Source organism: Poecile atricapillus, chromosome 3 (assembly GCF_030490865.1).
Source record: "Poecile atricapillus isolate bPoeAtr1 chromosome 3, bPoeAtr1.hap1, whole genome shotgun sequence".
NCBI lineage: Eukaryota > Metazoa > Chordata > Aves > Passeriformes > Paridae > Poecile > Poecile atricapillus.
The window spans coordinates 24757339-24784505 of NC_081251.1; the positions used below are offsets into that span (position 1 = coordinate 24757339).

At 38.4% G+C, this 27167-nt stretch overlaps 1 protein-coding gene across 1 annotated transcript; it reads left to right on the top strand.

The window, feature by feature from the left end:
• Window positions 1-597: 597 nt before the first annotated feature.
• Window positions 598-20927, top strand: GFRAL (GDNF family receptor alpha like). The gene is made up of 9 exons (XM_058835691.1): window positions 598-645; window positions 3959-4093; window positions 10921-11073; window positions 12636-13073; window positions 13771-13827; window positions 14462-14789; window positions 16698-16957; window positions 19929-20027; window positions 20851-20927. Exons 1-9 carry the CDS (start codon window positions 624-626, stop codon window positions 20925-20927), a joined length of 1569 nt encoding a protein of 522 aa, XP_058691674.1. The 5' UTR covers window positions 598-623.
• Window positions 20928-27167: the final 6240 nt, after the last annotated feature.

Genomic DNA, 27167 nt, shown 5'->3' on the forward strand with positions numbered 1-27167 from the left:
CAAACTGTTTCTTGAGGTATTTTACTGAACACCTGAGGTTACACTCATAGTCCAGTCTGGGTCTAGACTAGAGATTAATTCTTTTTTTCCCGTGGTCTGCCGTCCAACATATTCCATAGGTCTTCTGTCCCCTTAACCGATCGAGATTGTATTCCACATCTGAGATGAAAACAAAGAAATTCACATCTAAAATGCGTTGAAAAGTGCTTACAGAAGGTGATAGGAGATAGCAACAGGCATTTTCCAAAGAGCTTGTAAGCAGCAGCCAAAGACCTGCTCTGTCAATTTCTCTGGAGACCAGATGACAACTAAGTGCAGAGGGAGTGACAGATCCCCTGGAAGATGCCGAAAGACTCACGCGTCTCATCCGGACGCAGTCGGGCTCAGCGACTGTGGCAGGAGAAGAAAAGTAAGCAGAGGCGTGCCAGCGGCGGCAGAGCCCGCTCCGGGGCTGGCCGGCTCGGCTCGCTGTCCCTGGCCGCAGCAGAGGCGGAGGCGGCGCTGTTCGGGCCTGGCCGGGCCGGGCCGGGCCGGGCGGCGCTGTCCCGCGGCCGGTGCTGAAGGGGCGGCGCCGCTCGGGCACCTGGGCCCCGCCGGGCGGGAGCCGCCGCGCCCGCGCCGCCATGGCCGCACTCCTCGGGCCCGGTAAGTGCGGCGGGAGGGCAGCGCCGGAGCCTCGCCTCGCCCCGCGCCCCCGGCCGCCTCCTCCCCACGGCTCCTTCACCCGCGGGTCTCCAGGCGGGGCGCGGGGCCCGGGGGTGCGCGGCCGCGGCTCGGCCCCACAGCTCGGGGAGCCCCGGGAGCGCCTCTGCGGCAGGGCTGGGGCAGGGGACGGCGGGAGGCAGGGGACGGCGGGGGAGGCAGGGCACCGGAGGGAAGCACGGCACCGGAGGGAAGCACGGCACCGGAGGGAAGCACGGCACCGGAGGAAGGCAGGGCACCGGACGGAGATAGGGCACCGGAGGAAGGCAGGGCACCGGACGGAGATAGGGCACCGTCGGGAGGTACGGCACCGTCGGGGACAGCCCCGGCCGGGACTCCTGGTGTGAATGAGCAGCCACTTGTTTGCCGGCTGGAGAGCGCTGGGTGCTGCCAGTGCTGCTGACACTTCTTTGGGTTTGAGTGGAGAAAAAGGGAAAATCAACCAAGCCGGTACAGAAAAGATTTGGTACAGGAGAATATGATGAGACGAGTATGTTTTAATTCTTGTTATTCTCCTTTTCTACTCGCTACATACTATATACTTGCTGCTTCTCTCTTTAACACCCAACTATTCTAAACTTGTATTTCTGCGTTAAAAGTATTCCGTAGGTAGTTCTGCCCCAGGTTTTGTTAGAATAAAGTTGTCCTGTATCACTTTTCAACTATATGCCAAGTATATTCAGCTACAGTTTGCCATTTTGCCTTCAGAGCTTATTATCTCGCTGCTGTAGCCATTGGATAGAAACCATGGCTTGGTTTTCCAATACTCATTATTATTTATTTACATTATTTTATGATTATTTTATGAATTGGGAAATGTAATTCCTTCATTCCTCAGTTCCCAATCTGCAAAGTGGAGGTGCAAAAATGTTCCTTTTCCCTCCTCCTTTTGACTTTAGACACCAAATTCTACAGAGAACAGAGAATTTTACACCTACCCAGTGAATCAATAGGCCTTTGCATAAAAAATAAAGGCATCTCTATAAATTTAAATGTGTGTCTTGTCAGTATGGATCCCTCTAAAATACCTTGGTGCCCTGAAGTCTTTCTATGTAGAAGTCACTTAGTATTCCAAACACTAGAATAAATAAGTAAAGTGAGCAACTAAAGTAATATTTGTCAATTTAAGGAATTGCATTAGCTACTGGATAATAATCCAGTGCTCTGGATTCTAAAATCATATAGGAAAGCTTGTTTCCTGTAGGCTTCTGGCAGTGTACCCCCTCTGTACTGCTAAGGATATTAATATGTCATTAGACCTAAAGAAGCCCATTCCTAGGCTGAAGTGCCTTCAATAATAGATGATGCTACTCACCCCTTTATTTTGCGAAAAAATAACCTCTTATTTTGTGGCCAGTTTCCAGGTAGTTTCAAAATGAGCAGCAGTGTGAAATACTCCCTAAAAAGTAGCAGGAAGGCTGTGCAATCAGTCCTGTTTTGACTGTCTCAGCCACTGGTCCTTGAAAACTGTCTGAGCATGAGGGAAGGAGAGAGCACAGAGACTTTGTGCTGTGAATCCTAGTCAGATGAGTAAGTCTTCTGTTGTGTTAGAATCTACAAAATAGATAAATGGTCATCCAGCAAAATACCTTTTCTTAATAAATTTGTGGGTTTATAATTTTGTATTGTTTTATATATGCAGTCATTTTCACCTGTAAGGTATTTGGCAACATTTTTTCTCTGTCATCTGAATAAATAGTGACTAATTTCACAATAAGAAAGTCCTTTTGGAGACAGTCCTGGAACTAAATGTTGTCATAATAAGCCAAAAATGTCCCTGTGGATAGGGCAGCTGCACATTCCTCAATGTCAAGAGGTAGGAGCTGTTTCTCTCAATATGTCTTCAAGGCTAATGAACAGACACAGCCTAGGAGTGTTTCAGGCTGGAACTCACTGAGATCGCCATCAGTCCTGCAGAGAACTGCCAGGAATATGCACAACTGAGGAAGGATTAGCACCAGCTAAAATAAGCACATGCAGCCTCTTCTTTGTCTCATAGGCACACTAGATGCTGTTGCACCTGTCAGTTATAAAGTATTAAACGTTGCTTCATATTTATCGACATGCATCCAAAAAGTGTTCCCTACAGCAGCATTATTGGGTCACCAGTAAATCATTTCCAAAAGGGATGGCATCACCTCTAGACTGTAGCAGGTCTTTAAGGTTATCAAGAGGGATATTTGATATATAACTTCTTATTCTAAAATGTACCATTGGAAAAATTTAATTTCTTTTGATAGGGTCTGGACAAATCCTGAAGCAATATTTCATGCCTCTTGCACATGATGTTTAAGGGATTAAACAACGTTGGAAACCACTCAAATTCCATATGAATTTACCCAAACATAAAGCAGGGGGTGTGGGGGAGGGAAAGGTATTTTGTCAGAGAGGTACTGTGTCCTTCAACAACTAAAGAAAACACATCAGGTGTTCAGCAGGTAGTTTTGATAAGGCCTGAAATCAGTGACTGAAACTTAATTTTATAGAAAGTAAAGACACATGATTACAAATTAGAGGTTGTCTTACCATGGGAATGTTAATGAAAGAGATAAACTCCAGCTGATTTATCCTTTCTTAACAAGGCAATTTAATTTTCTACTGATAATTCACAAGCAGTGCTGCTTTAAAATTCTTTACCTTGAAATCTCCAGAGCTTCTTTATGTAATTAACAAGCTCAATGCATTCAGGAAAGCAGATAAAAACATAAATGTGGGGGTTGTTTTCAAGAAATTATGCATCTGTGAAGTAAAAATAAAGAGGGTGATATATATATAAATATACTGTATTTATAAAATAAAATAAAATCACATTTATTATCTAACAGTTCTGTAGTTATCAAATCTCACACACTCTATTCATAGGAATTCCTAAACAGCCTAGCTTGGTGAGTTTTAATGCAAATAAAATGCTGTTTCCTCTTAATTTTTTACTGTCTTCCTTTCTGTAATTTATTATGGATCTGAGAACTGTAGCAATTTTATGTATCTGTGCACTGATTTCATGTATAGCTATGGTTTCTGTTATAATACTGAGGTAAAACCAATGCATAATATGCCACACTGAAACTTTTAACATTTAAGTTTAATTTTCCAGTTGCAAAACTCAGGAAAAGCTTTGTTCTGTTAAAAATTAATTAGATAGCAAATTTGAAAATATAGAAAAACTATAGTAATTTATATTTTTTAAATCCATGTGTAAAGGAAAAGGGTCAGCACAGTATTTGCATTAAATAGTCATTATATTCTATTTTTACAGTGTTGTTCATTTACTTCACGTGTATATCTACTGTCCAGACTACTGACTGTCTGCACTTGAGGGAGCAATGTATTAATGCTGGAAATGGATGTGAGAGTGTCTGGAATGTGGTTGAAGATGCCTGCAATATTTCAGGTAATTCTGTATGGTGTACACAGCTTAATTTTGAATTGCTGTATGGTTGCATATTCATAGTTTATTACAGTATTGCTGTGGTAACTAAATGAAGCCAGTGAGATTTCAAAGAAAACAATTATGGCAAAAGAAAGTCAGCTTCTTTACAATGGCCAGTGCTACTTTTAGTAAGAGTCACACTGTGTCTTCAAGAAAGTGATAAATGAAATTTCTGCACTATGATCAAAGTCAGAGCCTGAACCAACTCAAGAAGTCTGAATGCAGCAGAAATTAGGCTCTTGTGGGATCCTGTTAAATGAAGCCTGCGTGCAACTGGAAAAGGATTTCCGACTTTGTTTGACACAATTTGGAGGAGTTGATCTGCCCCCTCCCTGGCAGTGGTCAAGGCCAGGTTGGATGTGGCTTGGAGCAGCCTGCTCTAGTGGAAGGTGTCCCTGCCAATGGCAGAGGGGTTGAAGGTCCCTACCAATCTAAACCATTCTATGGTTCTATAATCTTACATAATACTCAAAACAATGTAGTAATTAGACTAATTTTTAATTATTGTAATAGAATAAGAAACAAATAAAATAAAGAAGACCTCAAAGAAAATTGTCTTGTAGGGGAGCACACTGTATTTATTCAGTGAAAAGTACCAACACATCACAGTGATTCACTTGCTGGGGGTGGCGGTATGATAAAGTGCAGATTATGTCATGACTAGGCCTCCTTGAATTGATTCTCATGTAAATGAAGGCAGATAATTAGTCTCTGTCTATGTTTATTGCATTTCCAATAGTTTGTGCTTCATTTCAAAATAATCTATGTTTTAAGTAGGGAAAAACCAGGTATTATAAATTTGACCTGAAACTCATCCTAATCTCTGTGGTTGTTCAAATGAAAATGTTCCTATCTCTGAAGGCCTGTTGTCTTCTTGAGCAAGTCTTGGGTGTCATTACTCAGCTCTTTCTTTAAATCCTTCCAAGACCTTGCTGTTAAATGCTGAGAATCCAGGTGCTGTGAATACAGAAGGGAGAGGAAGAGTGGCACTGTAATCTGGTAGTGTCATTAGACCAAGCTAGTAATGACACCTTTGTTGATTGCTAAGTGTCAAGTGATCTGCCACTACATCATCACTAGCAAATGCTAAGGGCCAGGGACTATTTTCTGATTAAGTTTACCTTTCATTGGCTCGTGTGCAGTGGTGAATCAGAATTATCTACATCTCACTGGAAATCTCCCTTCTGATGATGATGACGTTATTTGAACAGAACAAGTCATGTTGTGATGCTATAATGTGTTTGGGGCCTCAGCTGCAGCAGAGTTGACCATGTGAATGTTCCTCTCTTGATGCCAGGACCCAGTCTGACAGTTCTGGGGAGAAGCCAGGCAGCAGAAGTTGCTTGCCTTCGTGGTCAATAAGCCATTGCTAAGACATTCACCTGCAGTGTGAGCTACCTGAATAAATGCCTCTGTCTGGCTGATCTGTTGCATGTATTTGATGTCCCAAATTTCCCAAGTCACAAGGCAGTATTTAAAATAATTAGAGTAGAAAATTCTCTGAGGGGTCTTTATTATTAGTGTGTCCTTTCCCAGATACTTATCTACTTTGCATAGAATGGCTGAATACTTTTAAGAACAGATGAAGTAAATGAAAAATACATGATAATATGACAGTTACAACAGTCCCCAAAGCAGCTGGTCTTCAGCCCATGTTCTATTGGTCTGTTAAATATTTTATGTGAAGTGAAACAGTTTCAGAAGATATGGTTGCTGTTTAGAAAAAAAAAAATTGGAATATGCAGTACTTTCTGGCTCAAGTGACCTGAAGATGAGCTCTCTAGAACCAAAACAGAACAAGCTGAATTTGCTTCTCTCACATCAGTCATGAACAAATTAGCACCAGAACTACTTGTCACAAAAATATATATTTGTGCTGTAGCCTGTTAATCTCAATACCCTACAGTCAGATGAAGTGGGCCAGCATGATTACTTCTGTGGCTCTCCTTTGGATGTACACCATTGTCTCATAACAATACATTTCTCTCTCTTATTGTCCTATGTACTTATTCACTGATACTAATAATATTTGTAACTGGGCCAGAGGAACCTTCCAGAAATAATTATTCTTGTGATTGCTCATTTGGATTTGCATCTGTATGTTTCCTTAGGATAATAGCTTTTGGCAAAGACTCTCCAGCATTGCAGAGCCCTCAGATATTGTGTCGGGTCTAGAATGAATTATACTAAATGTGCTTATTAGGTATCATGATTCCAGAGCATGTAAATCCAGTCAGACAGCTGATGATACCCCTCAGACAGCCCACAGAAAATAGAAAATATAGAATAGAAAATAGAGAATAGACACAGAAATAGAAAACCTACTAGCAGCATCATTAGTATGAATAACACTGTCTGTCATGTGAAAGTCTAGAAACTTCATGGATGAGCTGTAGGAATGGAAGATGTCCTTTGAGCACAAATATATTACTTGGAGGCAATAGACAATGGGATAAATATTTGTTCTGTTAGCTTCTTTGTTCAAAACCTAGCTACAAATGATAATTAAACTCCTTTGGGGTACAAGTTCAACAACTCAGTCCATCAGACTGTAACCTCAAAGTTAAATGCGTGCATCATCAAGACCTCCATCTTTTGCTTTTCAGTGCAGGTCTGGGAACACTCTCCAAACTAATGCCTAAGTCCCTCCTTTTCCTGTCAAATTTTCCATTGCTGCTTCCCCACTACTCCAGCAGCATTTCCAGAGCCTCAGTTTATACTCTTCAGAGTCCAATCCTTCTTTCACCTCTGTGGCAAAAATATGGTGGAAAGAAAAAACAGAGTGTAAAAATGTCTATGAATCAGCTTCCAGGTCAGGATAGAAAAGATAGAAATACTAAATTTTGATGAAATAAGATTTTTCATTTTGAAATGATCAAAAGGCTTTCAGCACTGCAGAATGAAGACTTTAAGGTTTGGGCTTTTATGCTTTGTTTGTGGGATTGGTTATTTGTTTGATTTTCTTCCTGTTATTTCAGTTAAAAAAAAATAAATTCTAACCTGTGTTTTAACCATAAGTATAAATTTTCTTAATTTTTCTAAATGGGAAACAGAAAAAGTGTTCAAAACAAAACAAAAAATACTCAGAGCACTTAAATTTTAAGGAATCTCATTTTGAATTAGATTTGGATGAGTTTACTTTTCTTAGGATAAAGGACTCATTGGGGTCGGAAGGATCTCTGGAGATCTATCCAAACTGTGGTCTCACCAGTGCTAGAGAGGAAAACCTCAGACTTTCCCCTGTAGTCTTCAATTCCCACTGAGATGACTGAAAAGCTGATTAAGAAAAAGCAGAGATTATCACTCTGGAGTGTCAGCTTCTACTCTGTCACACTTCTGTCTGTGGTCCTGTGTACATGAATTATGTACAAAATATGTACAATAATAAAACAAATTATGAATAATGGCTTCCAAACATTAGGTTGAGAGAGCATTTTTTTTGTAAATGCCTTAGAAGCATATGTATAAGATAAAATATATTACCTGGAACTAATCTCTGGTAAAGCACCAATAATTGAAAACCAGTAATAAAATATTTTCTGCTGTTTGTCACAGCTGAATCAATACCATGTACAAACAGAGAAATACTGATAATAGGTTATTTCTACACAGTTTTCAAGAAGACATGCAAGGGAGCCCCATAAATCTGATGCACTTCCTGATTCTGTCTATGCCCTTTGCATGTTCATAGCCCCACATCCTCTGCCTCAGCCCCAGCCATCAGGTGCTGACTCAGGGGACCACTGAACACAGCCCCTGACTCCTGGCCACGACTTGTCAGTGTTGTGAAGACAGGTGAGCTGAGTGAGGCTGTGGTGCTGCACAAAATATACTGGGGTATGGGGGTTTATTCTTCTACTCACCTTCACCCTTGAAGTGTACTCTGGACCTTGAAGAAGACAGTCATAAATTGTGTGAGTAAGCTAATTTTTACACAAGCCCCTCCTGATCTTTATTGTTCTTTTTCTACTGGAATACGATTTCCTTAAATTCTTTTATTATCCCTTATTTAGCTGATAAAATACAGAATAGAATATCCACTCATCTTCATAGGTTGTGTCACCACAATGGAAAGGATTCCATCCTATTTTTATGGTCAGGGAGTATCCTGTGTCTGCAACCTTTGATAAATCTCCTGAGCTCCTTGACTAAGGGTCAGAGCTCATGATCTGCTTCTGAAAAAGCAGAAGGAAAGTTGGAAATGGGGTTGGAGAGATACAGGCAATCCCAGCCACCATCACCTCCTTCTTTGCTGATGCAAGAGGTGGAGTGGGAGCAGAGGCTGGGACCTGCAGCTCTTGCTGGCCTGGGACATTCCCCTATTAGTAGCATATTATTTGATATACCCCCCAAACCCTCCTTAGTCAGCAACTGGAGAAAGGGCAGTACTGAGAGTCTGAAAAAAAAGGGGATCAGGACAGGGATGGGAAATCTGGAATAGCTGATTCTCATTATTTTCAGGTAAAGGCAAAATGCAGAGCTTTGCCTCCATTGCCTTGCACTGCTATTTGTGTCAACAACATGTGTTTTAAAGCTCTGGTCACATCAAAGCTTGCCCATGGTGCTGGTGACACAGGACTTTTCACTTTGCCTTTTACTGAGTGTAGAGTCCTGCTCCACACCTGTGGGGAAGCAGCAAGGCAGGAACAGCACAGGGCAGAGACGTCAGCCTGTGTGCTCAGTAGCCTAAAACCAATCCTCATGCTGCCCTGTGACCTGGCTGGATCTTGTGAGCCACATGCTGCTTCTCTTACATACTGTGAAACATTTAATATCTATGAGGTAAAGAGAGGAAATGTGCTGGTTTGGGGAGCTATATACCTGTTTGAACAAGGTAGATCATGGCTTCCACAAAATAAAACTTAACTAAATTAAACTGCTTCACATGTAACATTCTTATGTGTAACTTTCTTAAACAGTAATAAATCATAGAACCATAAAATGTTAAGGGTTCAAAGGCACCTTAGAGATCAACTACCACTAGACCAGGTTGCTCAAGGCCTTATCAGTCTGGCTCTGAACATTACCAGGGATGGGGCATTTACAGCCTCCCTGGCAACCTCTTCCAGTGTCTCATCATGCTCACAGTAAAAAATGTCATCCTAAAATTTAACCTAAATTTCTCTTCTTTCAGTCTGTACACATTACTCCTTGTTCTGTCACTACAGTTCCTAACAAAGAGTCCCTGTCCAGCTTCCCTGTAGTCCCCTTCAGATGCTGGAAGGTTGTTGTGAGGTCTCCACACAACCTTCTCCAGGCTGAGCAGCCCTAAATTGTTTAGCCTGTCCTTGCAGGGAAAGAGCTCCAGTCCTGTTATCAGCTTCCTGGACTTGCTCCCACAGCTCCATGTCCTTCTTATGCTGGGAACACCAGAGCTGGATGCAGCACTCCAGATGGGGTCTCCTGAGAACAGAGGTGTAGAATCACCTCCTTCAGCCTGCTAGCCACGCTGCTTTTGGTGCAGCCCAGGGCACAGCTGACTTTGCTTGAGCACTCCCTGTTGGCTCATGACAGGTTTTTCATCAACCTTCACACCTAAGTCTTATTCTGCAGGGCTGCTCTCGATCCCTTCTCTGCCCAGCCTGCAACTGTGTCTGGGGTTGCCGTGACCCAGGTACAGGACCTTGCACTTTGCTTCATTGACCATCATAAGGTTTGCATTGGCCTACTTCTCAAGCCTGTCAGGGTCTCTCCAGGGGCATCCTTTCCCTCCAATGTTCCACCTGCACCACACAGCTTGGTGTCATCAGCAAACTTGCTGAGGATGCACTTGATCCCACTTTCATAATCATCATCATCATCATCATCAATAATAATAATAATAATAATAATAATAATAATAATAATGATAATAATAATAATAATAATAATAATAATAATAATAATAATTTTGAAAAGCTTTTAGCTCATAAAGTAGATGGATGATTGATTTACCTTTGTACCACAAACTAGTACATGTGCTTTATTTTCGCTACCCATACACGGAAAACAAGACATCCTGTGTGAGTGTCTTTACTACTGAGTCCAAGTGCATGTGCAAACAGACTTGAAACTAGGCCAGCAAATTAAGGTTTCTGCACATTTATTTTTTTTTTATGTTAACATCTCCCTCATTTTTGTTAAAAAAATCCTAAAAATCAGACTATTCTTGGCCTACTTTAAATCTGTTGTCTTTCTCACACTTAGGCAGTGAAGTTGTTCTATAGGGTAGCAGTTCAAGGGAGTATCCAAATGGCATTTGTAGGCTCACACCATCCTCACATGAGAGAGAGAATCTGACCCAGAGCTGGCATCTCCTCAGCCTGGGGTTCTCATCACCATTATCATGGGGCTGGGTCTACCCTCTGTGTCCTGTCTCTCACTCCATCACATGGCGATGCCTCAAGCCTGCACTGTGTGTTCCTGTCCCTGTACCGGGCACCTCGTTTCTACTACACAGGATTAAGATAAGTCTCTCAGTTCAGTGTGTGCACCTTCCACTCCTGACACATTTTTAGTTTGGTCTCAGTGCCTTACCTGCCTAAAATAAAAGGTGTGAGTTTAAGATTTTATGTACTTTGTAAATGAGAGCTTCTGGCAATGGATCAGATCAAATAAAAGAAGTCAATATTGTATCCACAGCTTATTATATTACTTTGAATGTTATTAATTTTTTTTAAAATATGACAAATCATCTTATCTTAGCAAAGCATGTTATTTTTGTTCTTCAGCTGAATTGTTTTATGTAACTGTATCCCTTAAGCATTCATAAACATTAATGAAATTATAATTTTAATGGTGCATTCTAGGTAATAGATGCAAGGCAGAAGACACTGTTGGATGTAATAGAATAATCCAGGTCCTGGCTGAGAAATACCCAGAATTTAAAAACTGTGTCTGCACTACAGACAATATCTGTAGCATCACAACTTTGCTTGGGAAATGGTGCAGCATTAGTAAAGGTAACTAAGCATAAAGTTGTAATTATGAAGACCAAACCCAGTAAATTTATAACCATCATTTTAAGTGGGTTCAACTTTCTTTGCATATTCTCAAGTCTGATAAACGCCTCCAAAGATTAGTTTTGTCTTTTCTATTATATTCACACTCCAGCATGCATATGAAAGAAATTCCACAAGCAAAAGTGATAAAATGCTTGTGAGAAATTGAAATGGCTTCTAAAACTCTTGTTGAATCCACTGGAAAGCAAGAGTGAATACACAGTGTGTGTTGAGGGCTACTCATTGTCCAGCGAGATTTGAGAGGCACTTGATCTAAGTTGTGTATATAGAGAGACACATCCAGTACCTTCTGAATGGGAGAATGAGTGAATGGGGATGCACAGGGGTGCAGTTGTGTCACACTGATTTGCAGGAGGACCTTCACTACATCTAGGACAGGCTACTGGATGTGTGAAACATAGTCACACCTCCATAAAGCTATACATAATATTTTAAAATGTCTTATAAAAATTCTATGGTGATCAATGGGCCCACTCCCCTCAATTTTTTTTTTTTTTTTTTTTTTTTTTGAGAACTCTTATCCCTGCAGAAAACCTATCTCAGTAATTGAGAATTACTTGGTATATGAAGAAATTGCAATTTCTTGTCCAAAGTCTCCTGGCATAATAATTAGCAAAGCTGACACAAGACAGCTAAAATCAGCCAATGAATGAGAGCCTGCAAAGTGAGTTTCAAAGTGATTCCTGGCACTGATCCTTCACACCCTATTGGCATCACACAGCATTCATCATACAGTACTAGAATATATGGCATTATTGCAGAGGGAATAATAACACCCTGATCTGCCCCAAACTCCTTGCCCAAACAAGAAGGATGGATATCTGAAACCTGATATTGATGTCATTGGAGCACTTGCTTTTGCTTCTAGCAAAAAGACGTCATGTTGTATTTTTTTGCCAACTGAGATTACATTTATCTTCACTGTAGAAACAAGTTTGGATGGACTTAGTGTTGAATTTACCTACAAAGGACAGCATATGGTGTTGCTATGCACTTTCAGGAGCAATTCTCTCTGTCTAACTTAAATTACTATTTTAGGTAATGAATCAAGCATCTTCTGGAATTGTCATTCTCTCTTTAAAAATTATGCATTTGCTTAAAATCATAATCCATGATATGTCAAAACTGTAGGTGGTTAAAATTATGTGAAGCTAAACTTTTTATGCAATAATTTTAGGGAATATTTTTACTACTGTTTTGCAGTTGGACTGTTAGAGTGGACTGTACCATACAGCTAACAGCACCTAGTAAACATGAGGAAGATTCATTAGTTTGTAAGACTCTGAAATTATTATGTCTTTACACACAGCTCAGAATTAAACTAGGGCTGTTTCACTCATTGAGACAAGTACCCTTTCCCTGAATTTTTGTGCTGTGATGATGCATATTCTCAAGTCTGATAAATGCCCCCAAAAAATTAGTTTTGTCTTTTCTATGATATTCACACTCCAGTTATCCATCATCCATTTGATTTATAACTCTGTTTGTACCTATTTCTACAGACTATTTGGAGTCTTTCTCGAGGTCAGACACTGAACTGAGTGTTTGGCAGCACAGAAACCCTGAAGACCAAAGACACTCTTTGGAACTGGAGAGCGACTGCAGCAGCGCAGAGCAGCGCTGCCAAGCGGAGCCTCGCTGCTCTGCCGCGTACAGGAGCTTCCAGCGCGCCTGCCAGGCAGCTGCAGACACCTGCAGCTTCCCTGTGCCTGGAAAGTGTTTGTTAGCCTGGAAAGAACTGAGGAAAACAGTTCTGGGAAAGTGCACGTGCTCAGAGCCGCTTCAGACGAGATGCATTAAAATCTGGAAGGGAATATTTAACAACCCATGTTTACAATACTCTCAGGAGACCCAAGCCTCAGGAGCTAGTGAAAGTGATGGCAGTGATGATGACTATAATGCTGATGTTGATGGTGAGAAAAATCTGGTCACTGACACAGGTTAGTGCTATTCCAGCAGTCTGAATGTTTAGTACATAACAATAGTGTCCACAGTCTACAAAAAAAAGGTTTCGTGCCCATTTGCAATTCAATATTGAAAACAAGATCATTTTAGGAGTTTTATTTATAAATAAATTTGTAACGTGAAAGAAAATGGTAGTCTGAGTGCAAATACTGTTGTCATTCAATGTGTTAATTTGATACAATCTGATCTAAATCCGTCAGTTTTTGTTTTTCACTATAACTAGACACAGTATAAGACCAATAAAAATAATCTTTGAATGGCAAGAATTGTCTGCCAGCCTTGACTTTAGGTCATGACAAGCAGTTAGTTGAACTTGGAAACTGGTTAACTGATAAACACATTAAGGCCTCTGGCTTTTATTTATTCACAAGAAATCTGACTTTATAATGCACTGAGAAGCTCTAAAAAACTCTTCTTGAGTTCATAGGTTCTATAATTATGTAAAAAACATTAGCAGCAGCCTTTGATAAACTGTGCTTTGACCCTAAAACATATGAATGTATGTAATAGAGGGTTTAGAATTTGTTAGTGGGTTCTATTTGGTCAAACCAATTTGTTTTATCCTTTATTTTCACTCCTGGCACTATGCCAGCAAGACAGCCAATACTTCAAAGTTAAAAAGCTAAGATATTATTTAGAATTTATGCCTGTATCTGTATCTTTTTCTTCTAGACAATATTAGTATGGAAACAAAATTACAATGGGGTTTATCTGCTCTCTCCAAACAAGGTAAGTCTGAATTTACTGATGAATCCTAATAAATAATTTTATCTCTGTTTTCAGACAGTATACAATGTACCTTCAGATTAAAATTAATCCTTTTCATTCAAATGGATGAGCAGGGAGTTAATAGATCCAACATATTTTCAGCTAAGGTACTGGATAGAGAAAAACCCGAAAATGTAACAGGTAACAATCAAGTAATGTAAATATAAATCAGGTAACAATCATGATTCTGTCAAATTTACAAAGGCAAATCTTATCCCATGAGAATTTTAGGGTCTAGAATTTTCTAGATATTTTTGGAAGGTTTATTTCACAGTTTGGAAATATCTAAACTGATGTTAATAGCAAAAAAAATTCATTTATATTCTCTTCTTCATTACTTATTACATAGCCTAGCATAAGACTGCACACTGGAGATTTCAGCAGTTTCAGGAGGGTGTCTTGTGGCCACCAAGCAGTGCAAGAAAGAAGTATGAAGTTACTCACTAGCTTAAAAGCAGCAATGCTAGAAGAGCTGTGTCAGAGTTTTGGGAATCAAGTTTGATTTACTGGGAATGTTGTAGACAGGATACCTACCAGTCATCACTTGAGAAACATCCTCTTGAGATTTTATTTTAAAACCTGTTATTCTTTTTAGTGTACACAACAAACAGAAGCTGTTTGGATGTGAACAGGGAGTGCATTGAAGATGAAGTGTGTAACAAACAGTTGTCCCTATACCTTAAAGTTTGCTCAGTAAATAAGAAATGCAATGTGGAAGGATGTCAAGCAGCCATAAGGTTCTTCTATCGAAACATGCCTTTTGAAGTTGCCCAAATGATGATATTTTGTGACTGCATCCAGCATGATGAATCTTGCCACAGAGCCAAAGAACTTCTCCATGGCAAGGCCTGTGCAGTTACTGTAGTTCCACCCCCATCATGTCTGAATGTAATCCACATGTGTGAAGAGAATGAATCGTGTAGGTGAGTATTTTGCCCACTAAGGTGCTTTTGAATAATGATTTGGTCAAACAATTTTTATTATATTCTTTATATCTCAGCTATAACAAAATTATTTTCTGTACTGTATCTGCTGTGTTTGACATCTTCACAGATGTTTGCACCAACTGTGGTAATTCCAGAAGTAATACCACAAGTAAACTGAAATGATTAATTTTCAGAAAGGTTTGGAAACTAATGTGGGCTTTTCTTCTGCCTTTGTCATGACACTTAACACCATTTCTGCTGGACAAACTATGCTATTGAATATTTTCATTACCACTTTCTTCAGATAACACCTGCCTGTCTGCACCTTTGCCCTCCAGCAATTTGCACAAGGTGTGCCGCAGACCAGACAAAGTTTGTTTGGTAAAAGTAATTACCTTTCGAGAGGAGAGTCTGATCCTTTGTACTCAACAGCCATGCAACCAACTTGGCCTGTTCAAAAAACTTCTGTCTTATTGTCTTCATCTCAAGGATACTTGCAAAAACCTTTCAAAAATCTGGCCTGAAGCATACACAGACCACCAAACTCATGAAGGATAATGTTTTTTTTCAAAGTTTCATTTTATATTTTTAAAACATACAGCAGGATTACCCATAGTTGTAGTTCAACTTCGTTGCCTCCTTTTATGGATAGTCAATTGGCCCACTTTGTTTTTCAGTGTAGTCACCTTGTGGATTAGGGTTGAATTTTACCTCAAAGTTGTGCTCAAATTAACCTTCAGTGAATAAACCAGGAGGCCAAGAGATGGTTTTGGGTTTGTGCAGATTATTCAGATTGCTGTCGGTGAGATCGGCCAAAGGGCTAGAAATGTATGTCTGTACATGTAAGATCATAATGGCTGAATTCCCCATCATTCTGGGAACATTAATGTTTCTCTGGCATTGACAATAAATGCATACAATTAGCAAAATTAGTCTGTGAATTATGGCTAGTCACATCCATAAATCATGAAGTGAATGAAAATATTTCCATTAGAGCAGAGGTGGCATCTGCTTTGAAATCTTTATTTTTGAATGAAAATATTTACAAAAATTTTCTAGCCTGTATTGCAACAGTCCACGCTTTTCCATGTGACATGCTTGTGTACACAATATCAACAGCAAGTTAATAACATATCTATATGATTAAGGAAGAATATTTTAATAACTTAATGTACAATATACTAGACTTTGCCTTTATCGTCCTCTAAAACTTAATGACATAGATTTGTTTTTAATTAATATCTACATTTTTTTTAGTTAATTTATAATGGGTATTTTCTGTTGTAATATACAGTGCATTAAAGGCCAATTTTTTTCCATCCTAACAGCAAAAAACCAGAAATAATTTGAGATTATTGAACTTGGTGACAAGTTAATTATTAATGTAATTTATCTCTGCTATCAATTCATCTTTAAGTTTACTGAATTACTTGTACTTTTTCCTGAGCCTTGGACATTTTGTATTTTGTTAGCATTTGGATGGCCAAGGGATTGACATTGGATGTAGATTATTTACTGCAAAATAAGCTGAATGTTTATTCTTCATTCACCCTGCTCAAAAACTGATCCACTAGAACAGCACCTGCTGTAGTCTCATTGTGATGACTGGTCTAATTCCTATATTCACATTTCTTCTCTGAATATCTGAGACTGTTGGAATTCATACTGGTTTTTTTACTGGACTCTGGGAAACAGGTGCTGATTAGAAGTGCAGTTGCTTTTTGTCAAAATCAGAGCAAAATTTATATCAGCTGTCACTGAATATTGCAATTTTTAAGGCTTAAATGCTACCTTGGAAATACACTCTCTTCTAGTGGTATTCATTAGATGTCTTTTTATGAAATCACAGTTGTTGAAGAGTCATTGTACACTTTTTTTGTTTTTCATTTTTTTTACCCCTACCAGGAAAAAATACACAACTTTTCAGTCAAAGTGTTGGAGACACGTGACAAAAAAATGCTATAATGATGAAGCTTGTCTTGAAACTTTAATCAAGGATGACATGCCCTGTTCTGCCAACGCTGATTGCAAAGAAGCCTACATCAGCAACTGGGGCACGATGTTGCACATGGAGTGCACCTGCCAGAATTTGCCTCCTGTGGAGCAGCCTTTGTGTGAGCTCTTCCATCACATGCTGCACAGCAAATCCTGCTTCAGTGACTTACGTGAGTAACGCTTACAGCTTTACAGAATAATTAGTTTTAAAGAGAATTAAGATGCTGATTTGCATCAAATCTTTACTATATCTTTGCTACGATTGGTATCAGCGATATCTACAGATGAGGGCTTTTTAAAATCCAAATCAAAACAAAAATTGGACACACAGTTTTATTCCTCTGGTCTGGGGAAAAAGTTATAATAGTAGTAAACCAATGGAATTGACTACATGTCTCATTATTTGAATTTTCTGAAATAAAGAAGTAATTTCTAGAGTCTATTTTAATTTGCAGATTGGAATAGTCCAAAACCTTCTTGTTCTTGGCTTAATGTTGTACTTTGGTACACTGTTCTTACAAATAATATGAAGTAGCATTTGGTTTTTCTTTCTTTTCTTCTTGGAGTCTGAATATTAGTAAACCTTACATATATTTAGCAACAGAATTCATTCTGCAGAAAATAGCTTCAAATGTTTAAAGTAGGCTTTAGGATTTGGTCTTCAGTAAAAAAACTGGGTTAAATTGAGATGAAATATAGGTACTTTCTCAGAACCAGTAATGGCTTTCATGTGCTTGATTAGCTAATTATTTTTGTTAAAGATACATGTCCTTGCCAAGCCTTTGGTTAAGAGAATTGTTAATGCAATAAACAGCAATATGAAAGCAAATATTAATGTTTTATTGTGAATCTGCAAAGCGCCTTCAAAGCAAAGCTCCTCTGTCCCCACTTACTGTGCCATGGGTCACATCACAGGATGGTTCTCTATCATAGGGTGGTTCCTGGTCTCCTGCAGAATAAACTGAACCTGGAGGTTCATCTGCAGCCTCTGCAGTGTTCCAGCTGCATGCAGACATCTGGTCCATAAACCAGATCAAAGACCAAAAGTATTCTCTTCTCCTCAAATCCCTGACTTATCACACCCACTACTTTGCAATTTAAATCCTCTTAGGATATGTTACTCGCCAGTGCATCATGCCCAATGCCAGCTTCTACATGTATACTCTAAAATTATATACATTCTTAAACTAACCTGGAGAGGTGACGATACTAAAGATTTCAATGAAAAGAAATGGTTATTTCATAGTTTTCTCTGATGGACAGTACTTTGAAAACATATATGGATTGCATGCATGCATTTCATTGAATGAAGTGGCTACTCGTTTAGTTCTAGAAACCAAAATTGTCCCACTGATAAGGGTGTAATTTTTTTTTTTCATGTCACTCAAAGGCTACCCAAAAATTAAAATCAAGTTGCTGAAACATTGCTCTTAGTTTAGTTAATCATTACCGAAATCCAGTCTCTGAGAAAATACTAAAAATCTTATAACTCCCCTGGAAAAGTGATAATGTAACACTGCTAGACTTGAGACTTCTAGCAGTGATTTTGCTGAAGAATATTATTTCCTTGCTTGCTTTAGAGCTGAATTTAACAGTCCAAATGAACCCATCACCATGCTAGTTATTTCTTAACCTACAAAGCAAAAGAATGATCCTCATGTCTGAATAATCAAATAATTGCTGATGAGCTTTTGCCATTCCCTGAAGCAGTTTCAGGATAAAATGGTTTGAGGGTTTTTGTGATTGAAACTTCCCTAACCTAATTGGGACTGAAGAACAGAAGCTTCTATTTCTTGTGTTGTACAACAATTTCCTGGTGGTTAAACAAAAAATTCAGGGATCCAGAGCCTTTGGTGGATCAGTACATACTCCACTGAACACTTGCAGCTTATTGTTATTCTTGCTTTATTTTGGCTTTTTTTTTTTCCCCCCTAGATATCTAGTTGTAGTGCAGCTAAACTGATGGTGGTGATTATGGGTTTTATTATAAAGCATGTTTTTAATGCCATTCTCTGTGTGGCAATACAGAGATGTGGAGTGACTACTCTGTTGCAGTGTCCACCCAGCCCCATCTGCTGAATTATTCCTCTGGTCTGTTGGTGATCTTTGGCAGACTTTCACTCTTACAATGGCAATGATCTTAAACTCTGAAACATTTCTGAATGGGCAAATACCCAGGATTTGGAAAGGGGGTCTTTGCCTCCAGAACTGCTGTGAACAGACCCACCAGCGGTGTTTACACCATGTTGTCTTCCTAGTCTTGCATGGCATTGCCTTTGCTGCAAATGTTTGCTTTTGAGACTGTGCTCACAGGATTGCATTTGCTGCAGACTCAGTAAAAGGCAAGAATTGTGACTGCTACTGTATGAAGCAGAAGCACAGTTGAATCATTTGCCAATGTAGGATCAGTGTCTCAACAGGAATAAGCAAAAATGTCAGTGAGGGAAAGAAAAAATATAAGTTTCTAAAATATTTTATCTCTGAATTGTATTTTTGGATTTCACAGAAAAAAACCAAAACAAATTACAGGTAGATTTAGTCCATTGTTATTTGGACAATGTTCCAAGCTGCAAATGTGAGCCTTTCTTGCATTACAAAATTTCTCAGCTTTCTGTTCATGTGATTGACCAGACATATCCTTGTATGGTTTAGCCTCCTACTCTGAAAACTATACTACCTAAGTAAACCTCCTATTTTTCATTTCAACAGAAGATATGTATTTTCAGGTATATTCATGAAATTATGCCCACTGAGACAACAGGCCCTTGTGAAAAAATTTGTTGATGTCTAGAAATGCAGCTGGAGGATAAACTCTTCCTTGTGGAAATTCTATATTCTATATTGGTTTGGCGGACACAGTTCTTTTGATGGGCCTATTTTTAAAACAGTTTATGTGAAAAGAGAATTTAAGCTGTTTTGTTGCAGAGAATATTTTCAAAGCTTGTCATCCATTAAGAAAACTGAGGTGGAACAGGAAGAACTGTTATGCATTCAGTCAATTTGTTCAACTATCAGTAAACAGTATTTTTACATAGCTCCCTTTATAAATTCTGTGGCTGTTATCAAAGTATCAAACAATATTCACTTATATTATTATTTTAAAGTAATATTTTGAATGGATATTTTCTTTCCAATATCCAGGTCAAATTTCTATTCGGAAGAAAGGTTTTCATTGGGTAAATACAGAAATGCCAGGGGAAAGGATTTCTGGAGCACAGCTCCATTCTTCTGCAATTAATGGTGAGTTTGGGCAAGGCACTCCATGATTTCCACAGCAATGCTCTTGACATATCCCTGATGTATGATAGAAGAGACCAAAGGCTGGTCCCTTGGGTGGATTCAGGCAGGTGGACTCAACCTGTTGCTCATTCATTTGGTCTGGAAATCTCCCTATCTGTTTGGCTTAACTTATATATCCACAAAATAAAGTTAATCAGACTGAACCAATTACTCTGATAAATGGCTTTGAAATAGATGTCTCACAATCACTGTATTATAATTGGGGAAAATTAAGCTATTAAGCCTGCCAGAGCCTGACTCTCTGTACAGTCATTAGAGAGTAGCAGTCATAATGTGTAATACAAATTATTATTTTTGGTGTCACACCGACTTCAATCTCTCTTGACTTGCTCTAGTAGTTACAACAACAAAATGAGAAGCCACAGTAAGTGGTCTGAGAATGGGTTTGTGTTACACTCCATCAGACTCCACCTCCTTACACAACAGAAGGGCACACAGTATCCCATAGGCTGCAGAGCTGCAGCTATTTTTATTTCCATGCATTTACAGTAAGAAATTAAGCAACATAAAGGATATTGAATTAATATACAAATGTTTTCATTGCTGAAATAATATTGTTTTATATTTCCTTTTGAGGGGCCCAATTACAGAGTGAGAACACTAAAGAGCTTAATGCACAAATATCACCCCTAATGAGAGTGACCTGTTCTACCTTGTGCAGGGCAGATTACAATTCTCCAGACAATACTACAAATTAGTTCCCAGAACTGTTCATACAGAACACTTTTAACTGTGAAAAAAATAATTCAATTTCTGCATGCAGTACAAAATAAAGTGACTTCTAACCTCTCCATCAACTATTCAACTATTGCTGAAGTGGGCAACCTGGATAAGGGATAAAAAGGATATAAAAATGGATTAAGGGAATGAGATTCCTGAGACCTGTATGTGCACAATTAAGCATTTGGCTGTAATGTTAGCATTAAAGTTACTTAAGAATCATGAATGTCATCCAAGTGCTTTGTGTAGCCAGAGAAGAAAGTCAGGGACCCTCAAAGGAAGAGTAGTCCAATCTTTTTGGATTGCACTTACTGAAAGTATTGACTTCTCCTTGCCAATTACAGAGGGAGCTTGAATCCCTAGCTGGAACAAGACCCTAGTGGTTAAATAATGCAAGTCATAATACAAGAAATTCTACACTGAGAAAATGCAAAATGTGAGATATTGCACCCCTGTGACTAGCCCTTTTTGGTGGGTAAAATGTATTTTACATTTCACTCAGAGATTCAGATAAATATTTGCAAGAAGCAGCCTGCACCCAGTTAATTCTGTTCACATTGAAATCTGAAAACTTTCCAAAAACCTTTCCTTGAAGTCTTAACAGAACTTTGGATGGCTTTAGAAAAACAAAAAGAATGCTGACCAGTCTAAGCCATACAATAAAATACTCTTTCTATTGTAGCTGTCACGTACACGAGATGGGAACTCTAAGCCATAAAAGTCTCATAGGAAGCCAGGTCAAGAAGAAGAATTTGATTCAGGATATCTGCCTGATGGTAAAAAACCATACTGCAAATTGTTTCATAAATCCCACTGCCAAAAATCTAACTCAGTGTCCATATGCTAATAAATATGCTTCACTCAGGCTGCAAAGGGAGTTATCATCTTCACAAAATATTTATCTTTAATGAAATCAAATCCCAAGAAGAATTCAGGGCACAGAGGCAAAACAGTTAAGTTGTCAAATATGGCCTTTCACATGTGTGAAGACTTTCGAAGACATTCGCTTCTTGGCTATTTTCTTCTTGAAAAACATGAGATAAAATCTGCTGATATCTCCACATTAAAATCTCAGAAGAATCCTTTACTTAGTTTTTCATTGAAAGATACAAGGAACTCTTTCACCAGATGAAATGAATAGTGTCTACAGATGAACATGCCCAGAAGAAACTCAGTATGTCTTCAGCTTTTTCTTAGTTTTATGCTTTAAAATATAGCTTACTGCTCAAAAACCACAGATTTCTCGATTTTATTCAGCAGAATTGAAAATCATCCCATTAGATAAGATTGCTTTAATAGGAGTCTTTCACAATAAAAAAATAAATTTAAGCATATATATATATTCAAATACATTTGTAAATAAGTAGAACAATGGAAGTTGAAAAATTTTTGTTCCAGCTTTGGGTGTAAAAATGCAACACCAGGATTATGTAAAAATCTTTACTAGATTTAAACACATTCACATTCTCAGGAGGGAACAGGCCAACAGAGTCATCTTTGGGCTGATACAACTCTGTTAAAAAGATGTGGTGTGGGCAGAGTCAGAATCATACAAAATTTAATGAGGCTTTTCCTTTAAGCTTGAATTTGATCTCATTTTGGAAACAATTTCAAAAAGTGATAAATCAAGTAAAATTTATCCAAACTTCTAATGTGCCTACCTAATTATGTGTCTTCAGCCTGGTTTTGGCTTTATCCTATGCAAATTATATCAATGAATTTACAGATCCAAATAATTTAATAGATTGCTTCCTGCACTTTAGTTTGAAAAATTATTCATGTGAGAAGACAAGGATTTACTTTTATCACCATGGAGCTTTGAGGCAAAGTTGTGAGTTTCCTATGGAAGAGGAAGCTAGAAATACAGAACACTTACCCTGTTCTTGTGAGATACAATAAAATTGGGCTTGACCCAAAATGGTTAAAATTTTGTGTTAGATTTTAGTGTTATCATATATTTCCTACTGAGGAGTTTTGCTGCGCTGAGTACTTAGATAACCAAGTAATTGGTGGGTTTTATCTGTAAGTATACCAGCTGCTGTGGAAACGGAGATTAGTTCAGCTCCAGTGAGTTTAATTTATAAGGTATCAAACACTGTCAGTCTGACAGTTCTATAATTGTAGAAAAAAGCCTGTGACAAGCTGCAGGTAGCCAGGAAACCTCTGAGAAGAGGCTGGGATTAATCTGTTTGTTGAATATGCATTAGCTATACGTAAGCAGGTAGATCTACAATAGAGTAAGATTCACCAAAATCCCTCTTTGTTCCCTATAAAGCTGAGTCAACATCTCTTTTACCAGCTATTCATCGAAAAAGTAGCATTTTTTCAGATTTTGTCAAAAAAATAGAAAAAAAGTTTCAGTTGGTCATTTCAGTGTTTGTTTGATTGAAATAAAGCACCTTTTACAAATTTTATAAAAAAAATAACACTGTTCTGCTGAAAATTTATTAGCCCATTTTCAACCATCCATGACTGTACAATATATAATTTGTTAGCTATAACAATTTTTGTGGTGACATACTTTAAAAGTTTACATTTGTTTAAAATATGTGTGAAAGTCGCTTTCCACTTCAAAAAAGTAAGAAACTGTTGCCCCTACAGCTGCTCCTACACTTGTAAAAAGTTTTAAAAAATAGCTGCATGTACAGTTAAGATTCAGAAACTGAAAAAAATGCCTACAAATTACTCTTTCGGTAAAACCCATCATCTTAAAGAAATGTTGTAACTTGGGAGTTAGGCAAACTGCTGATGTAGTTTTTAATATATGTCATTAGAAGTCCTTCTCTAAGATAGACCTCACCCCTCTTTCTTCATAGATTCAGCATATTAAGTATTTTCCAGTATGTTACTGGATTAAATGGAATGTTCATCCCATTTGTGCAGATTGTGGTGGTTCATTGACTGCTTTCATTTTCTTACCTTGGAAAGCTTGAACTTGGGATAGTTTTCAGAGAAAAAGTGGGCACAATCCTACAACAAAAGCCAGGCAGGTCCAATGCCCTGCTCAGCTCCTTGTTTTCCTTGCTGTGGAATACATATTCACTCTCTCTTCCCAGGGCTGCTCCAGCATCCATACCACCTGTGCTTGTATTAGATGATACATTACACCTGCTGCATGTATGCAGTGTACACAGAAATGTCTCATTTAGGGTTTCTGTGCATATACATAACACGTGGAACATATAATAGCTGATAACTTATTCAGAGACCAGAATATGACCTCTCACAGCCCAGGTAAGTGGCTCAATGATGAGTCCAGGAATCCATCTCTTCCTTAGTAAATTTTTCACTGGCTATGTAAGATGGAGAAGCTCAGGAGCAGTTAGGGCTCTCTGCATTTGAATTCCTATATAAACAAAACTTATCTGATTGTACAAAGATGACAGAATCAGTGCAACAGGAAAGTCACAGAAAGGTCTCGTGTTTTATGCTTGTGGCTCTGCATTTGTGGCCACTTGTGAAATCATCTAACCTCCACACCTCTCCATCTCGTGTCCAGGGCTTATATTTCACTCTCAACTGAAATGTTTCCTTAAGACATTTGATCAAAACCAATGGATTCAGGAAAAAAAGTTACTCCTCCTCTGGAAAATTTGAAACCGCTCCCAGTTTTTCAACAGTTGGAATTTTTAGCACATAAGTCACCTAGGTGACTTTTTGGTGAGAAGCCTAACAGAAAAGGGAAACTCCATGGGAATGGGGCCCAGAAAAACAGTGTTAGATCCCATTTTAAGTTAATTTGATTCTAGGTGGAGTATTGCTCCACAGTGTAATTACAGTAATATGTGAAAAAGGAAAATTAGTCTAGTTGATAAGTAAGAGCTAAGTCTGCTCTGACACACAGAATAAAATTGACATTTTTAAATCGGTAGGGAGAAAACTTAAAAATCATAGTAACAAGCCATTCCCCTGCAACAGTGAAAGGCACTGCTATACATATGAAGTGCTATTGGAACTGGTATTTATTAAAAGAAGTCTGAAAATTATGTTGCATCAAATGGCAAAGGACGAGTTATTCCTACCACTGACATACATCTAGGTCTTTTTCCTCTTCTTAAGTAATTTTGCCAAAATTTATAACTAATTTAGCTCACATATGTATGATTTCTAATACAGATCTCAAGTCTGATTCTTATTAAAAAAATGCAAATACTTCATTTTTGTTTTCTGGTTTTATTTTTAGGTGAAACTGTCTACATTATTGCTTACTCCTCCTGCATAGCTCTCATCCTAGGAATAGTCCTCTTGACTCTCCTAAAGATCAGGTAATTTGATAAGGATATTAATCACTGGTCCTAGAAAAGTGAAAAAACAGAAAATAAAACATTTTGACTTAGTTAAAAGGTGGACATTGTGACTGTCTTTAAAAACAGTCCAGCATGCCCCAGTGGTGGAAAGAACTGACATTGTGGGTGTCAGCAGGGAAGAGTGAAATACAATATGTATCTACAATGCCCTCCATTCATGCAGAGATTCCAGGTTTAGGAAGTTTCATTTCCTGTCCCATGGCAGGGAAAGGTGAAATCTGAATTCAAAAATTCTGTGAGACTACCTTCCTAGCCCCATAGCAGGCAGGGCTAATGCAAAAAGGAAATGAGAATATTCAGCATTATAACATACTTAGAAACCAAATTGTGAATGCTGCTATTGTAGTTAATATTCTTGTCAAATGCCATTTTTGCTCATAGGAGTCTGTAAACATCACTCACCATCCCTACCATCCTTTCCCTTCCCCCCTCTCTCCCTCTGTCCCTCTCTCCATATGGGAAACTGCCCTTACACCAATGCTTTAAGAAAACAGAAATGTGCATTCACTTAGTTAAATGAACATGGCCTTTTCTTAAATGATACATTTTCTTGGACCAAATTAAATGGCCAGATTTCAAGAATTACACTGTCAGATGATAGGTAACAGAACATGATGTAGCAGGAGCTATATATAGTGGGAGGGATATTGGGTCAAATTTCATTATTAAATTCCGAGGCAGATCAAAGAGGAATTGCAGAAAAATGCAAAAGGCAAGTCAAGGATATATGGGAACAGAGGCTTTCTCTCTAGGTTTGCAGTTACAGGAATATCAGCATATAAAGAAAATTCAGATTTAAAGAATACAGAAAATAGAAGAAAGAAAAATGCATTAATAACAATGAAGGGGATCATTTTATACCACAGTGTTCATCATAAAAAGAAGGGAATTCTGCCACTTATTTCAATTAAGCCAAAGTTCAAACCAAAATCTGGATAGTTTATTGTTAAATACATGCACATTCTTTGTTTTCAGAGCCTGCAGAACAAAATATGAGTCAAGAAGTCCCTCGCCAGACCATTCTTCTGAAACATTTATGGCCCATTATAAAAGTCACAGATGAACTCTGTTGCTTATGCTTTTTAAGGGTATTCCTGAAAGCCAGCCTGTTGTACATATGTGATAATAAAATATACATTAGGAAAACTACTATAAATTATGGAATTTTGTAGTTAAGCATACTAAATATTTTTTATATTTATTAGCTTATTTTAAGCCTTTCAAAAGCTGAAAAAAAGGGTAAAAAGTGGTAAAACTGTGGTATCTCTTATTTGTGTAGATTCACAGATCTGTCCTGAGCTGTACATTTCCTACATTTTTAGATGCACATAACATCTAAATGGTATAAATGGTGTATCAACAAAAGCAATCTTTGAAGCCCACCCTTTCTGATCTCAACTCATCTGGAAGAAATAAAAAAAATCCACTCAGAAACATTTTAGAGACCTGATAAAGAGCACATATGTGGCAGTTTTGTACACCAGGCTCCCAGGTACCAAGTACCTGAAGCAGCAGTCACAGCTAAGCTGCCTGGAGTTTGATGGTGGAGCATTTGCAGGGTAGGAGAATATCACAATTACAAGCCCCTTCAGAAATAAAAAGACTTTCTGGAATAATGCTTTGACTCCAAAATGCTGTTGCTGAAACCATTTCTAATTTCTCCTCCAATATGCTTCTAAAAGAAATGAGTGAGGTTTGGCCAATTTGAATACAATAACTTCAGAAAGCATTTTTTGGTCTAAATGCCCAGTCAAGAAAGTCACTTGTTTGGGGCTGAAGTGCCTGCTTCTCAAGAGAGAAGATATGACCCATCTCTTTATCTGTTTCCTATTCATTGTCCCTAGGCAAGACCCGAAGTGCCTAATTGTCCCCTTGCACTGTCCTGGGAGTCATGGTCCCTAAACACCATTCTGGATCCCACTTTGTGGCTATGAGCCCTGGATTTCTCTCTGTAGCTGAGTTGTTTTGCTAGTTTTAAGCTTCTGTTTACTACCAGTGAGTTGTCTTTGTTAAATCTTTGTAACAATCTGGTTCTGATGAGCACAGAGTAATG

Excerpts from the sequence above, each read along its gene's own strand:
- GFRAL (XM_058835691.1), top strand. The coding sequence starts at position 624 with ATGGCCGCACTCCTCGGGCCCG. Across the intron at positions 13,828-14,461 it reads ATCTGCTCTCTCCAAACAAG|TGTACACAACAAACAGAAGC; the intron begins GTAAGTCTGAAT and ends TATTCTTTTTAG. Across the intron at positions 14,790-16,697 it reads GAAGAGAATGAATCGTGTAG|GAAAAAATACACAACTTTTC; the intron begins GTGAGTATTTTG and ends TACCCCTACCAG.